The sequence below is a fragment of the Sinocyclocheilus rhinocerous genome, unplaced genomic scaffold (assembly GCF_001515625.1).
Source record: "Sinocyclocheilus rhinocerous isolate Xijiao unplaced genomic scaffold, SAMN03320098_v1.1 scaffold2063, whole genome shotgun sequence".
Taxonomy (NCBI): Eukaryota; Metazoa; Chordata; class Actinopteri; order Cypriniformes; family Cyprinidae; genus Sinocyclocheilus; species Sinocyclocheilus rhinocerous.
In genome coordinates, this window is record NW_015636724.1 from 41,081 (window position 1) to 55,914 (window position 14,834).

Here is a 14,834-nt window from a genome sequence, read left to right on the forward strand (position 1 = left end):
TATATATATATATATATATATATATATATATTCACATACACACATACATACATATCACTGTTTTTTGAGAGAAATTAAAACTTTTATTCAGCAAGAATTATTTATTCAGTTTCAATTTTCTATTCACAAAAATATTAACATATGAACAGCAACTGTTTCCAACATTGATAATCAGAAATCGTTGAGCAGCAAATCAGCATATGAGAATGATTTCTGAAGGATCATGTGACACTGAAGACTGGAGTAATGATGCTGAAAATTAAGCATTGATCACAGAAATAAATTACATATTAATATATATTAAAACAGAAAACAATTATTTTAAATGAGCATTCATTTTAAATTAAAAAAGTAAAGAGGTAATACAATAACTTCATATCAGCATACATACAATATAAAAATCTGTTAAAAATATTGTGTTGTTTCAAGCATAATTTCAAATTGGAACCTGTTAAAAAAAACATTTAATACAATATTTTTAGAGCAGCTTAAACTGAAGAAATCAGTACAAATATTACAATTGTTTTTTTTTAAATAAACTAAATAAAAGGTAGTACAATAAATACTACCAAGAAATCTTAAACAATAGATTTTTATAGCAGTAGTGATTTTTTCCCCCTTTGCAGTAATTAAGACATTAGTGAAGGATGTGATTATTGTCATGAAAGTAATAATTAAAACACACACACTGATGGCCCTAAAGGGGCCTAAAGTATTTCTCATAAGCAAAAATAATGTCTCATTTGTTTCCGTTGATTTTGAAATACAGAACTGATATTTTTTAACAGATTCATGAGATTCACCCAAAAGATGACGAGCATGCAACATGTAAATACAACACGAAACACCTGCTGACAACTCAAGATGCATTCAAAAGAACTAAAACTGAACTAGCACGAGCTCAGACATGCAGCAGACCTGCATCAGTGACAGTGACTCACTCGCTTTAAGTGAACTCCTCATGAACTGAGTCTGTGTTCCCTCTCCACAGTCAAACAGCCAACTTTTCCCTTCGGCCCTCAACACCAGCGCAGATGCGCCGCAACTGGGAGACGGATACGCTGAGCCGGTCCCGAGGAACGTGATGTCCATGGACATCGTGCTGTTTTGCGTGCATGTGACGACTAACAACGTTAACTCTGTTAGAATAAACCGGCACCGTCTCATGCGTTCGATCAACATCCGGGGCACGACTTCAGAGTACGACACAGACGTATGATTTAAAAAAATGAAATAATTTCAATTTTTTTTTTTTTTTGGTAGAATTTTCTTAATCTTTGGCGGTTCAAATAAATAAGATGTTAAAAATGTGACCGATATTATGTCTGGTCCTTGTCAAGTACATTAAGGTTTATTTTCCGGGACACTAGAGGTCAGCATAACATCACACACTAATCTAATAATATGTTACAGCTTAATCAGAGCACAATTTCCAAGGCAACGTTTGCATGATATTAGTATTAATTTAAAAGTAAATCAGTAAAAATTGTATATCAGCATAAATTTAAAAATGAGTAAAAGTATATTTTAGTGTATACTATTTTAGTATTTTACTATATTAACATTCTATTTTTTCATATAAATAAATTTTAACCTGTAAAAATATTATAAAACAATCATTAAAATAAAAATATTACTATATTATTGCTGTTTTTTTAATTTGCTGACAAAAATAACTTGTATTTATTTTTTACAGATTAAAATGAATCTTTATGAAAAAAAAATTAGTATTTTTTTTACATGCATCTCTTCTTATTTTTAATTGCATATAATTCAACGTTAGCATATTAGCATTTAAAAGTAAATTAGTTATTTATATATATATATATATAATATATAAATAAGTAAAATAAAAAAAATATAAAAATACGTATTATATATTTTACTGGTTTTTAATATTTGCTTGTAAAAAAAAAAAAAAAGCATATTACCTTATTTTGACAGATTAAATTTAATATAAAAAATATACTGATAATAGTAACAATTTTTTTACAGAATCCCCAAAGCATCTCTTATTTTTATTAATGCATAATTCCCAGATGGTGTGTTAGTTTACTTCAATTAGCTGGAATTTTTAACTATAACATATTTCAAATAATACTTAACCTCCTGAGACCCAGAAAAAAAAAAAGTTTTGTGAATTTAGTATTTTTTCATGTCATTACATTGTTTAGAGCATAAGAAAAAAATCACAATATTGAAAAATGATATTTTATTCATATGCTATGCAATGTCCTATGTGAAGGAAACCAGGACTCAATTAAAAAAAATAATAATAATAAAAAGACATGAATGAACATGAATAGGCAAAAACAATAAATCATCAATACATTTTTAGATTTATTTATTCCAAACTTTGTATAAAGATGATTCTCAACTATGCTATGAAATATATAACATGATAATTTGATATACCATTTTGCTTTATGCATGTGTAAAATAGCCATAAGAGGATTTCCCCATAATATACAATGTATCTACTGTATCTAATTTGCATATTAATGTGTTCTTGGGGCAACATGAAATGAAAAAAGAAGTGTAATTGGCAAGATTTTCATAATAATATCTAATATTTCATAGGAATATTGAAATTTAATTTCTTTCCCTATTCATTTGTTGTGTCTCCCAAAATGCTGTAATACGTAACAAAGTTATATTTTGATTTGAAACCCCATAACATTTTCCTGAGATGTTGATTTATGACAGTTCAAAAATAAGTCAGATTTAAATAATTACAAAATATTATCATATTTCCATAAGAGTGTTAAATTTGATCACTAAATTAATATCAGCCATATTTAAAGAGCAAGGAGAGGGAGTGTTCATGGTGAAACCTCCAAACATTTGGTCTCTCTGAGAAGCACTGAATGTGCTCTGTACAGGACATCCAGACTTCAAACTGTGACATGTAACGTCTCAGAGAAACTCACTACAATATAATGTCCTCTACTGATGACAAAAGTCTCAGGAGGTTAAACTACTTCAAAATGAGGGCAGCAAACAGACTAGCAGTGATTCGAGCACAAATGTTTTATTCTGCACTTGTAACCACGCACACAGGGTTCTGAGCAGCTTCTAGTGTTCAGACACTAAAGCAGCATCACATAGCAAAATAATCTCTACCCACAATGCACCTGCTCGTCACCTCTCGATGCAAGGAAGGACTGCATACAGAAACATTAATGGCATCAGTACAGGTGTACAACATTGATCACACCAACTGAAATGTCAAAGGACTGACTTAAACGAAACATCTCAGTGTTCGTCCAGTGTTCACTAGTTATTTTGTACGATAAGCTGTCAAAAGAAATATAAAACCGGTTTTCAAACTTCTGTGAATGATGTTGTAATGTGTTGTTCTCGTGATCTTTGACTACTGCATTAACAATGGCAAATAAAATATCTAACATACGATGTGCGACGACTATATAAAGATACAGAAGCAGGCACTTTGGTACATTTTTTTTCTGATGGTCAACAGGTGCAATCTGCATTGAGATTTTAATATAATATAATTTACTGCTGTTGCATGAAACCTACACAGCTGTGATGGTATCAGATCTCCACATTCTTCTCTTTTTCACATAATCTGAACTCAAATCAACATTTCATGTCAATATATTGATTTATTTGGGAAGTAGCTGTGCAATAAGTTGGATAACATACACTCAGCCGGTCATTTTTCAAAATAAACCCCTTTAAGGAGAAACAAGATGACCACGTTAAGGTTTATTTTGTTACAATGACATAATTTTTTTATTTATAACTATATAAAAAGCATGTTAATATCCTAAGCATGTAAATATTTGCTGGTAAATGCCCTAAAAACTCACAGCTACAAATATACGCCATAATGCAATGACTGTAATATTGTGCAATATATTATATAATATATAACTCTGCTAGTCCTTCATATCCTGTACTTTCTCTTCCTCTAGGAAATAAATGGATCTTTATGAACTGAATGGCTGTTACAGACACAACAAGAAACAAACACAAACATGAACAAATGGAGTGTGATTTCATTTTAGAAAAGGCTTCATTGCACACAGCATATAAAAACAACAGAGAGGAGTGACAAGGCACGCTATTGAACTCTACACTGGAGAAAATACTGTAAGGGTGCGAGAAAAAACAAAAAATTATATATATATATATATATTTTTTTTTTTTTTTTGCATAAAGAAAATGAAGCTTAATTAGAATCATTCAGATAATTGGCATTGTGAAATTATTTTCATGAAAATTAGGCACATTTACTAGCAAATTCTCATTAGCATAATGGACCTGGACATTTTACTTTTGAGTTTTGCTTTTAAATCTTTTTAGTCTTAATGGATTCTTATTAGATTCTCATTTCTGTCATTTTGTGAAGAAGTGAAAAAGTGTTATACAAATGACAGAAAACATCTAAATACTACGATGCATAAATACTTTAAAATGTAAATAAAATATTTCAGTGCATTTTGGGTAAAAATGTGCTTAATTGTGATGAAAATGATTAAAATAGGCTTAATTTTCTAAATGCAAAATATTATTTAGTATTTATTTATTTTGATTCTGTAGTGAAATGATTCCTGGACATGTACAAGATAAAGAAGTTGTAAAATGCATCCATAAACTGAAATTGCAATTTAAACAAAGGGTCAGAATTATGAATAAATACTAGAAGTAGCAAAAAAGGAGTGGCTAAAACAGAAGAATGAAAACTCCCTTCAGACTTCCTGGTTTTTGTTCTGTTTCTCTCTGTGTGGTGTTTTCTCACGTGTTCGTCGTCTAGTCTAGTCTACCATAGGGTTGTGAGAAACCCCGGGCCAGTCGTATATCTCGGGCAGAAACGAATCGTAGTTGATGTTCCACACAACTGATCTGACGTACGCTTCCTTATCCACAGGCTCTGGGTATCGAAACGCCATTCCCTTTGAATACACGTACTGCACCACCTGCGCACAAAACATACAGCATCTTAGTAAGGGGTTCTGACAGAAAACAAGTGGCATTTGTGTCCCTTATCAGGATTCATGCGAGTTTTATGAAGGTAAATCTAAGACTTTTTAAAGACCAATTAAAGAAAATTTTCAAAGCTTGAAAAATACAACTTCCAACCAATTTCCATTTCTTTTCAGAAAAATAAACAAACAAAAAAAACAATTCCAGGATTTAATTTGTGAAAGGGCGATCAAGACCCTTTTAAGACCTTTATAAACCCTGCTTTATATACATGGTGCACGATATTGGGGAAAAAAATAACACTGCAATATTTAGTTTTTGCTGTATATATTGAAAAACAGGGATTTATGGAAGCCCGTTTCCGCCACTGAATAAAAAAAAAAAAGGTTATTACGATTTTTTATCTCGCAATTCTGACTTTTTTTCTCAGAATTTCGAGTTTATATCTCACAATTCTGACTTTATAACACGCAATTGCGAGTTATAAAGTCAGAACTGCATGATATAAACTTGCAATTGCGAGATAAAGTCCAATTTTGAGGGGGGGGGGAGACTATGTTCTCAGAATTGCGAGTTTATATCTCACAATTCTGACTTTATAACTCGCAACTGTGAGTTTGTATCATGCAGTTCTGACTTTATTTCTCAGAATTGCGAGTTTATATCTCACAATTATGAGAAAAAAAGTCATAATTGTGAGATGCCTTGAATAATAATAATTTTTAAAAAGCATTTAGAGTTACTTGGGTTGTTTAGTTGAGTGCATCTGCATAGAAAATAAAAATAATTTTAAAAAGCCTGACAAAAGTCATTTTTTTGAAATCCTTTTAGGGCTGAATGATTTTGGGAAAAACTTGAAAAATGTGAGCGTTCATACTTTAGTTTTCTTTTTACAATAAACAAATCAAACCTTTTTCAGCAACCATTTCAAAGTTGCCACATTTCCACTGTTTTATACCAATTCAATATGGCTATAAAATAATAATAATTATCATGATTTTATTGTTATTATGAAATAAAAAATATTCAATGTGAAATGTTGTAGTAAAACTGCTAAATGTTGTAAAAATAGTTATAAATGTTTTATTTTTTACTGTAAAATTATAATTCTAATATTTACATCTTAATTTCTTTATTTTCAAACTGTAAGCCATCAAGGTTTTATTTTGACGGGTTGCCAACAAACAAAAATATGTTCTGCTGGTTTCAGAGCGAAGCTCAGAATTGTATGTTCTTTATGCTGCCTTCATGTGCCATCAGAAATTTCCTTTCTGAAGATGTAATTACAAGTTTGTTGCAATCAAGTGCTTTGCTGTCAAAAAAAAAAAAGAGAGAGAGAAATCATGGCGTACAGCCCATTCATGAGTTGATTCTTGCCTATTTCTTGGGGAAATCTTTTTTTAAAGCCAAATTGTATAGAAGATATTTAGTCAATATCCAAAATATTTTGAATAAAATGTAGCATCCTATTCATCGGTAACCATAAACATTCACCGCACTATCTAGATATTCAGCTTGCTGATGATTCAGAAAGATTTGGTCAAATAACTGCTACTTTGGCTGTGTACTAGGGATGTCAATTTTCGATAATTTCCATGATCGATCGTCGTTTAAATTAACGATCAATTAATCGATTAATCGTTAACTTTAATGCAGCAAAAAGCGTCTATTGCAGCAGCACGCAGTCACCGGCATGACAGGATGTGCAAAAGCCACTCAAAAAAAAAACCCCGCTTTCTCACCCGAATTAAAGGGGTTTTAGTCTGAATAAAATGCTAGTAGCAGGATTGTAAAATGAATAGATGTGATTATGATCATTTGTGTGTTTTGCGCATGAGCCGCACGCAGCCCAAAATTAAACTACTTAATCGACCATGATAGCTTTAATCGATTGCATCTCTTATCGACAATTAATCGATCATCGATTAATCGTTGACATCCCTACTGTGTACAATACAAACAAAATGCATCAAATAGTTATTTATATACATAAATATACATGACTGTAAGGACAAGAGAAAGCAATGTAGATGTTGTGGGAAAAGCAAATAAAACAAAACAGTATTACGGTTATTATAAGTTTAAAGTTTATGGCCTGAGTTTCCCAGTTGCAAATACGACTCGAGTAGCCACTCATGTCCGATTTGAATCAAGTCATTCTCAGATCGTGGACTACATGTGTGTAAATGCTGTGCTTCACTCTGAACCAAGTAAAGCACATCTTTATTTAATCAAATCGCAGTCTGTGACATACTGTGTCCTAAAACACACACACAGTCTGACCTTGATGGCCATCTGCAGTGACACCTCTCTGATGTTGGACAGGGGTGGATACAGTTGGCCCTGACTCAGCTCTTCATCTGTCAGCTGATCCGCCAGCGTCTACAAAACAAACAATGTTTGATCAAGTTACAATATCAAATATTAACAAAAACAGGTAGTACAACTTCTGCTTTTTACACACAGGCCATGTAGGGCTAATAACTTATGAAAAATAACTCTAGAGATCAGCATTTTACTAAATATATGCACTACATTACAAATTCATTATGTTTTTGCTTAAAATGTTGATTTATTCAAACATACATTAAATAATGAAAACAAGTTATGACAGCCACTAGGGCTGCACGATATATCGAAATTATAGAAATATCGCAAATGTAAATATCGCAATATGCATATCGCAACGGCGTGCGATATCATTATCAATTTAATAATAGGCTACTTAAATCAAAACGTTGCAAAAGGTCAAAGTTTTAGTTCGACGCATATAGCAGAGAATTGCTTGACGTTAAAAAGAGTTAAGTGCAATAAGTTGCAGAAAACAACTCTTTGCCGTCTCCTCTTGCTATCTGACACACACCTGAAGCATGCGCACAAGCCGCATCTCGCACAGCATATCTTCAGGCTGTCTGACTCACACCTGAAGCGTGCGCACAAGCCGCATCTCACACAGCGTCTCTTTTACTGACTGTTCACTTGCCTTTAATCATGTTTGAACTTTCTCAGACTATAGTTTTTGCTGTGGTATATGAAGAAGTACTTAAAGTGTGTGGAAAGCAAAGTTACAATGATATAAAATTAGTGTCATTAATTTTTTTGTTTGTATGTTCACATTGATGTTAAATTACATTTTCTGATTTGTGACATTACTTTTTAAGTAATGCTAAGACACTGCTGGTCACTTTCAGAAGTTGTAGTGATTCTTTATTTTCCAGAAAAGAATGTGAAACAAATTGGTTATATAATTTTCATTTTTAAATATTTTAAAATATCATTTAAATTGATTTTACACACTTTAAGCAATATCGTATCGCATATCGAATATCGCATTTTTTAACAAGGTATCGCATATCGCATTTTTCTTCAATATCGCACAGCTCTAACAGCCACCATGTAAAGGTTTATATCAACAATGAATTGAAGAAAAATCATTAAAAATTATATTAAAGAAGATAAAAAACAACTGTCTTATGTGCAATTTAAATGTTTCTATACAACTTATTTGTATAAAAAAACTAATACAACATTTTTACTTGAGTTGATTAAATTCATTTGATAAATTGATTGAATATTGAATACAATTTATTTTCAGTTTTCAGCTAAATGAAAACTTAAATTTTGATAAAACAACTGTTTTTGTAAAACATTCATTTCAGTCCATCAATAAAAATTAATAATAAAATTGATAAATCAGCTACAAAAATTCCTGAAAACTAACATCTTTTGTGGTGAGATGAGACGATATTCAATACTGTACAATAAAATGAACTATACTCTAATGATGAACTATAACATAATTTACCCCTTTTAAATTTAAAAATAATGCACATAAAAAAAAAGTATAATCTAGTCTTAAGTGTGGTTCAGGATTGTGTATTTACCTTTGCGGCCTCAAGGAAGACCGTATCACTGATGTGTCGCACTCCACTGAGTATAACAGCCAGAGCTACACCTGAAATCACAATCACAACCTACAGCTCAACACTCAGACCGGTTTTAGACCATTTGTGACCCTTGACCACAAAACCAGTCTTAAGTAGTTGGGGTATGTTTGTAGCAATAGCCAAAAATACATTGTATGGGTCAAAATTATAGATTTTTCTTTTATGCCAAAAATCATTAGGATATTAAGTAAAGATCATGTTCCATGAAGATATTTTGTAAATGTTCTACTGTAAATATATCAAAACTTCATTTTTGATTAGTAATATGCATTGCTAAGAACTTCATTTGGACAACTTTAAAGGTGATTTTCTCAATATTTAGATTTTTTTGCACCCTCAGATTCCAGATTTTCAAATAATTGCATCTCGGCCAAGACCTATCCTAACAAACCATACATCAATGGAAAGCTTACTTATTCAGCTTTCAGATGATCTCAATTTTTGTGAGATTGCAAACAACCCCTCAAGTTTTGTGGTCCAGGGTCACATTTGTTCTTAAGCATCTTTACATGCTTGTTAGATATTAGCAACTTTAAAATGTGGATGTGTTTAGAGCCAACCATTAAAATAGCCATCACTATATGACTGTAATTAGTGCATGTTAATACCTGGGAATATATAAGCATTGTTGCCCTGTCCAGGGATCAGTATTCTGCCATCTTCTAGTGACACCGGGGCAAACGGACTGCCACTGGCAAACAAACACCTTCCCTGAAACAGAAACACCTTCACTTATATATTCACATACTCCTATTCTTACGGGTATGACAATCCATATACACATCAGATCCGTAGATGACTACAGGTGTAATGTATGTTTTCTGTGTACATCTGAGAGTATTAATGCTGTTATTACTGTAACACTGTAGTGATTAAAGCAAAAGCCACACTGGGACTTTCTCACGCTGAATTTACAAAAAGTTTTGGTTCATCCGATCAGATTTTAGAGCTATTTGATATGCAAATTTCTTAAGCCTCTGAATTAAAAAAAAAAAAGAAAGAAAAAAACACTGTTGTACACAATCTACTACATACCTTCTGTCTTTTTGCTGTGAAATCTTACTGATTTTTATAAAGTAAACATAAGAATAACTTTTGTATTGTTAGTAATATTTCATGATAAACAGTGGACCAGAACAACTTAGGTTTACTCGATTATCTATATTCTATACAGTACACATTTTTTATTTTTTTTTTTAGAAAAAAAATCATGTTCAAATGTGATTATCAAATATGATCATCAGGCTTTTGAGGAACATTGATTTGTTCATCTCTCAATCATCATTGAATTGCATTGCATCCTATGTTTTTGAAAGTACAGAGCTTTGATCAAAACTAAGCATTTAAATATCATCTTGCTAAGACATTATTGGGAGATATAGAGTGGCAACTGATATTTATATGCATTTTATGTAAATGTCTGCTACACTGTTTTAAAGATTTACATTACAAGCTATAAGGATTTGATCCTACTTTTACTAAATAAATATCAGCAACTGCAGCAAATTGTATATTTTTGCTGATTTATGGGCCTCTGAATAAAACTGAGGTGTTTTTTCTTCCATATTCTCATTATAACATACTATATGAGCCATAAAAGCCTGGTGTATCAAATATGATTTACAACAAAAAAAACACATATGCAAATTTTTGTTTTTCTGGCTATTATTTTAATCTGGCTTTACAGGGTTAATGCATGAATGATATTTAACCTGTGTGAGGCTGTAGGCGTCTTCAGCTGTACACTCTGCCTTGGCAGTCGGGTTGCTGAGGGCGAAGATAATCGGATGCTCGTTCAAGCTGCCCATTGCTCTGATGACATCATGAGTGAACAGCCGGCCGGCACCTGACACACCTGATGACATTGAGAAAGAGGTCAAAACATGCATACGCACATATTAATACCGAATTTAGGGGTTATATATATATATGATGCATTCAGCTATATGCATAAACTATATGCAACAGTAAAACAATGACAACCTATGTTTACTTGCATACACAATTCTTAAAGGTACAGCAACAAAAGGAGCTTGTTTAATTCAAATGGTCATGAAAAACGAAAAATGACAACTGTTTTAGTGCAATCCTTGACTAACACAGAGGGAGCAGCTCGTCTTACCGATGATGGCAGTGGGCTTAATAACATTGACAGCGTCTAAGAAGCTTTTCACGTCCCCGGGATCAGGGTGAACAAAACCCTCCTGATTACCATCTGTCTCATAAGCTCTGCCCTGGAAAACAGAGAAACACACAGTGGATTACTGGACTGCAGTTGTGAGTCTCAAAGCACGTGAAAGAAGAACAAGTTGGTAAATGACACAGATTTTCTATTCCGGTTTAGAGTTTTTAGAGGAGACTTGGCATGTGAACTCATAGTCAGCTAAGCTTAGTAAAATACTGTGATTGCATTTCGAAGACAACAAACAACCTCAGTGGGAGTACTCATTTTTATTTCAGTATTATTTATATATTATTATATCTTTTATATTTTCAGTTTTAAATTTAAATTTTAGTAAATTTTTTGTAATTTTGCACTTTTCTTTCTTTCTTTCTTTCTGTTTAGGTTTAATTCATTTTTATTTCAGTTTTAGATTTTCCAGTTAGTATTTTTAGTTTAAACTTAAACTTTAACATTTCAGTTACTAATTTTGGTTTAGGTAAGGTAAGTTTTTTTTTTCCTTTCTTTTTTACAATTTTTATAAATAAAATAAAAACGAAAATTTAAATATAAATTTAAAATGAAAGTGCCCCTATTATGCCATTTTTAAGGTTCTTAATATTGTTTTGGGAGTCTCCTACAATAGGTTTACATGCATGCAAGGTCAAAAATTAGTTCGAAGCAGTTCTAAGATTCAGTCTCTCTAACCCCCTCCTTTTCGTGAGCCAACTCTGCTCTGATTGGTCAGATGGCCAATCAGTCTGTTGTGATTGGTCTACCGCGTACAGTGCGTGTCGGAAACAATATGCCCATTGCCATAATTCCGTATTTTGAACACTCAATAGAAAATATAAACATCTATTATTTATCATACTTACAGGTTGTGATTCAGTGTAGCCAGCTGGTCCAAATAAACTGAGAACTGATTCATCTTTCAAGAGCAAGCGTTTTATGAATCCCGTGTTGAACTCCCCGAGATTAGAGAAGCAGTCGTCAGTAAAATGATGTGTTTGAGGGTGGGGTCAAGTTGTTCGTAGCCGGCCAATATAGAACATAGGCGGGAATTATGCAACTGTGTTACCCGGTGACGTGCAGCCATCACGGAAGTGGGATTCAAATTACTAATACTAATGACTTGTTTAGGCTGTTCAGAGTCGATTCTTTATTTTGGGAGACAATAACTTTATTTATCGTGCACTTTCAGCTTTACAACTTTGCATATCCTTTACATTCACATACAGCTACAGTACACATACCTGCAAACTCACAAGAGGTCAAAAAGGTGACAGTTTGGAATATGACTCTTGTAGGGGGGTCTTTAAAAAGGACGAAAAGCATGTTATTCAAGTATTTTGTTAAACACCAGAAAGTGTGATAATATAAATACATTTTATTTGTATTTTTTTTTTTAAAAGATGAATGTATCTAATCTGTGTAATTTGTTCAGTTGAGGGTTCTGTTAGTTTATAGGCCAAAAGGGGTTTGATCAGGGATGTTGGACCATAATTAAGACTCTATGTTTAATAGGAATATAACTGGTTCTTTTGGACAACTGATTTTGTGCTAATGTTATGAAGACTTGAATGAAGGGCAATCTGGCGAAACGTAAGTTTATTTAATAACAAATAAATTGCAATGGATTATGTATAGTAAGTGGATTATGGTTTCTGCGCTGATGACAACTAATTTATTTACTTTATATCTTCAAGACTTAAATCCTCGTATGCACATCACTGCCTGTACCTGTATTTGGGTGCTTAGTTGCAAAACTTAATTGTAACCTTTTCAGATCATGATTATGATGTTTTAACTGACTGAAGTTATGATTACTGACTTTATATATTTGAATGTGTATTTTCATCCCGGCCCGGAACGATAGACTTGATATCATTACGTCATCGCGAATGACATCATTATGTTAGGGCGTAATAGAACCGACGAACCGTTTTTTTGAACCGGTTCATTGAAACGAACTGTCCGAAAGAACCGGTCGCCCAGACCCAAACCCCCCGCACTGCTTGCACGATTCGATTACAATTATCATATCAACGATTCGATTCAATTTGATATCATGATGCGTTGCACCCTCAATTTTCAATATTTCTGCACATGGTTACATTTTCATATAAATTTTATATCAAATTTGTTTTGTGCATTTATATTAAATTATATAAGCAGGCTCCTTTTTAAAATAATTACAAATGAATAATAAATCAAAACAATTGTTAAGAATTTAACCAACTAAATACAGCTTCAAAACATACAAGCAAATATGAAGTAATAAAGGGGGAAAAAGACAATCACAAGTGATAAACAAAAAGTACTTTACTGTCTTATAATGCAAAGACTTTCAGATATTTTTAACTGTGACTTAAAGGTTAAAAAAAAAAGGCACACTCATACTCTTATGCAACTATGCTCGCTCACCTTTACTAACAGACCATATTTGTCAAACATCCAGATTTTCTTTCTGGCTTCTGCCTGGGATATTCCCGACTCCATCATGGCCATGACGATCAGGTTAGCGATTCCCAGAGCAGCCTAAAAAATACAAAATTCCATCTTAAATACACAGGTTATGTTAGAGTTTAATCTCATATCAAACCACACAGATTAAAAGACTGGGTTTGCATTATAGTGTCTTTAAAACGTGTCACGTGAGCTCACCTCTCCAGCCCCCAGAAACAAAACTTTATGTTCAGTTATTGACTTCCCCACAATGCGTTGAGCTGCCAGTAAACCCGCCAGAGCTACTGATGCAGTGCCTGCGGACACACAAACACAACTACTGACGCACAGTAGACAAGCAAACATCCGAAAATAAATCAATCAAATATGCATTTCTTAAAGGAAATACCTGTGCTTGTAAGGCAAAGGAGGACCAATAACAATTCAGTATGAAAATATGACAGACATCATTAGTCTCATTTAGATTTTGAAAAAAGAAAAAAAAAAAGCAAGTCTGATCATGCTTCCTCATGCTGAATCAAATGAACTGATTCACTAAAATGAATTAGACTTCTCAGTGCTATCATTAACAAAGTAAAAGTTATAAAAACATTTTGGATAATTTAAATAAAGTTGAAATAAAATATAAATATTAGATTAAAAACTTTTTACTTAATTTGAAAGTTTAAATGGAAGCACTAAAATTACTAACTGGACTAAAACTGAAAAAAAAGAAGAAAAAAAAAAAGAAACACCAAGTAATACTAATTGTGGTTAGCAAACCCCATTAATAAGTCCAGTACTGGTACACACCCTGGATGTCATCATTGAAGGTGCAGTACTTCTCACGGTATTTCTTCAGAAATCGAAAGGCGTTGTGATTCCCGAAGTCCTCAAATTGGATGAGGGTGTCCTGTCCGTACTTATCCACCACAGCCTCCATGAACTCATCTATGAGATCGTCGTAGCGCTGGGAACGGTCACGCCGCTGATACAAACCCATGTAGAACGGGTCCCTCAGTAACTTCTGCAGAAACACACAAATACACATAAAACAGCTGCTTTCATAAACCATCTGTAAGCAAACGTTATGTATGTTTGAACATTGAACAAAAACCCACTACAGCAGGATTCTGCACATAAGAAAAGCATTCAAATCTCCATAGTGAAATTGACAGTGAAAAGTCTCACAATGATGGATATATAGTTAATATTCTTTTATATTTTAATATTTTATATATTTAATAATTGTATATATATTGTAAAATTTTATATATACAATAGTATATATAAAATAGTATATAGTATCACAACTTTAAATTACCTTT

The 14,834-nt window shown here is 32.6% G+C and overlaps 1 protein-coding gene and 1 pseudogene across 1 annotated transcript in view; both read right to left on the minus strand.

The window, feature by feature from the left end:
• LOC107748066 (zinc phosphodiesterase ELAC protein 1-like) overlaps nt 1-1,098 on the minus strand; it is a 5,179-nt pseudogene extending 4,081 nt beyond the window's left edge.
• A 3,423-nt stretch (nt 1,099-4,521) lies between these two features.
• Nucleotides 4,522-14,834, minus strand: part of LOC107748056 (NAD-dependent malic enzyme, mitochondrial-like) — a 12,972-nt gene continuing 2,659 nt past the window's right edge. The window contains exons 5-13 of the mRNA XM_016562707.1: nt 14,320-14,533; nt 13,726-13,823; nt 13,486-13,599; nt 11,020-11,131; nt 10,610-10,752; nt 9,506-9,608; nt 8,835-8,905; nt 7,234-7,332; nt 4,522-4,943 (exon numbers count right to left, since the gene is read on the minus strand). Of these exons, the coding sequence (XP_016418193.1) occupies nt 4,782-4,943; nt 7,234-7,332; nt 8,835-8,905; nt 9,506-9,608; nt 10,610-10,752; nt 11,020-11,131; nt 13,486-13,599; nt 13,726-13,823; nt 14,320-14,533 (1,116 nt within the window). The 3' untranslated portion in view covers nt 4,522-4,781. The remainder of the gene's footprint in view (nt 4,944-7,233; nt 7,333-8,834; nt 8,906-9,505; nt 9,609-10,609; nt 10,753-11,019; nt 11,132-13,485; nt 13,600-13,725; nt 13,824-14,319; nt 14,534-14,834) is intronic.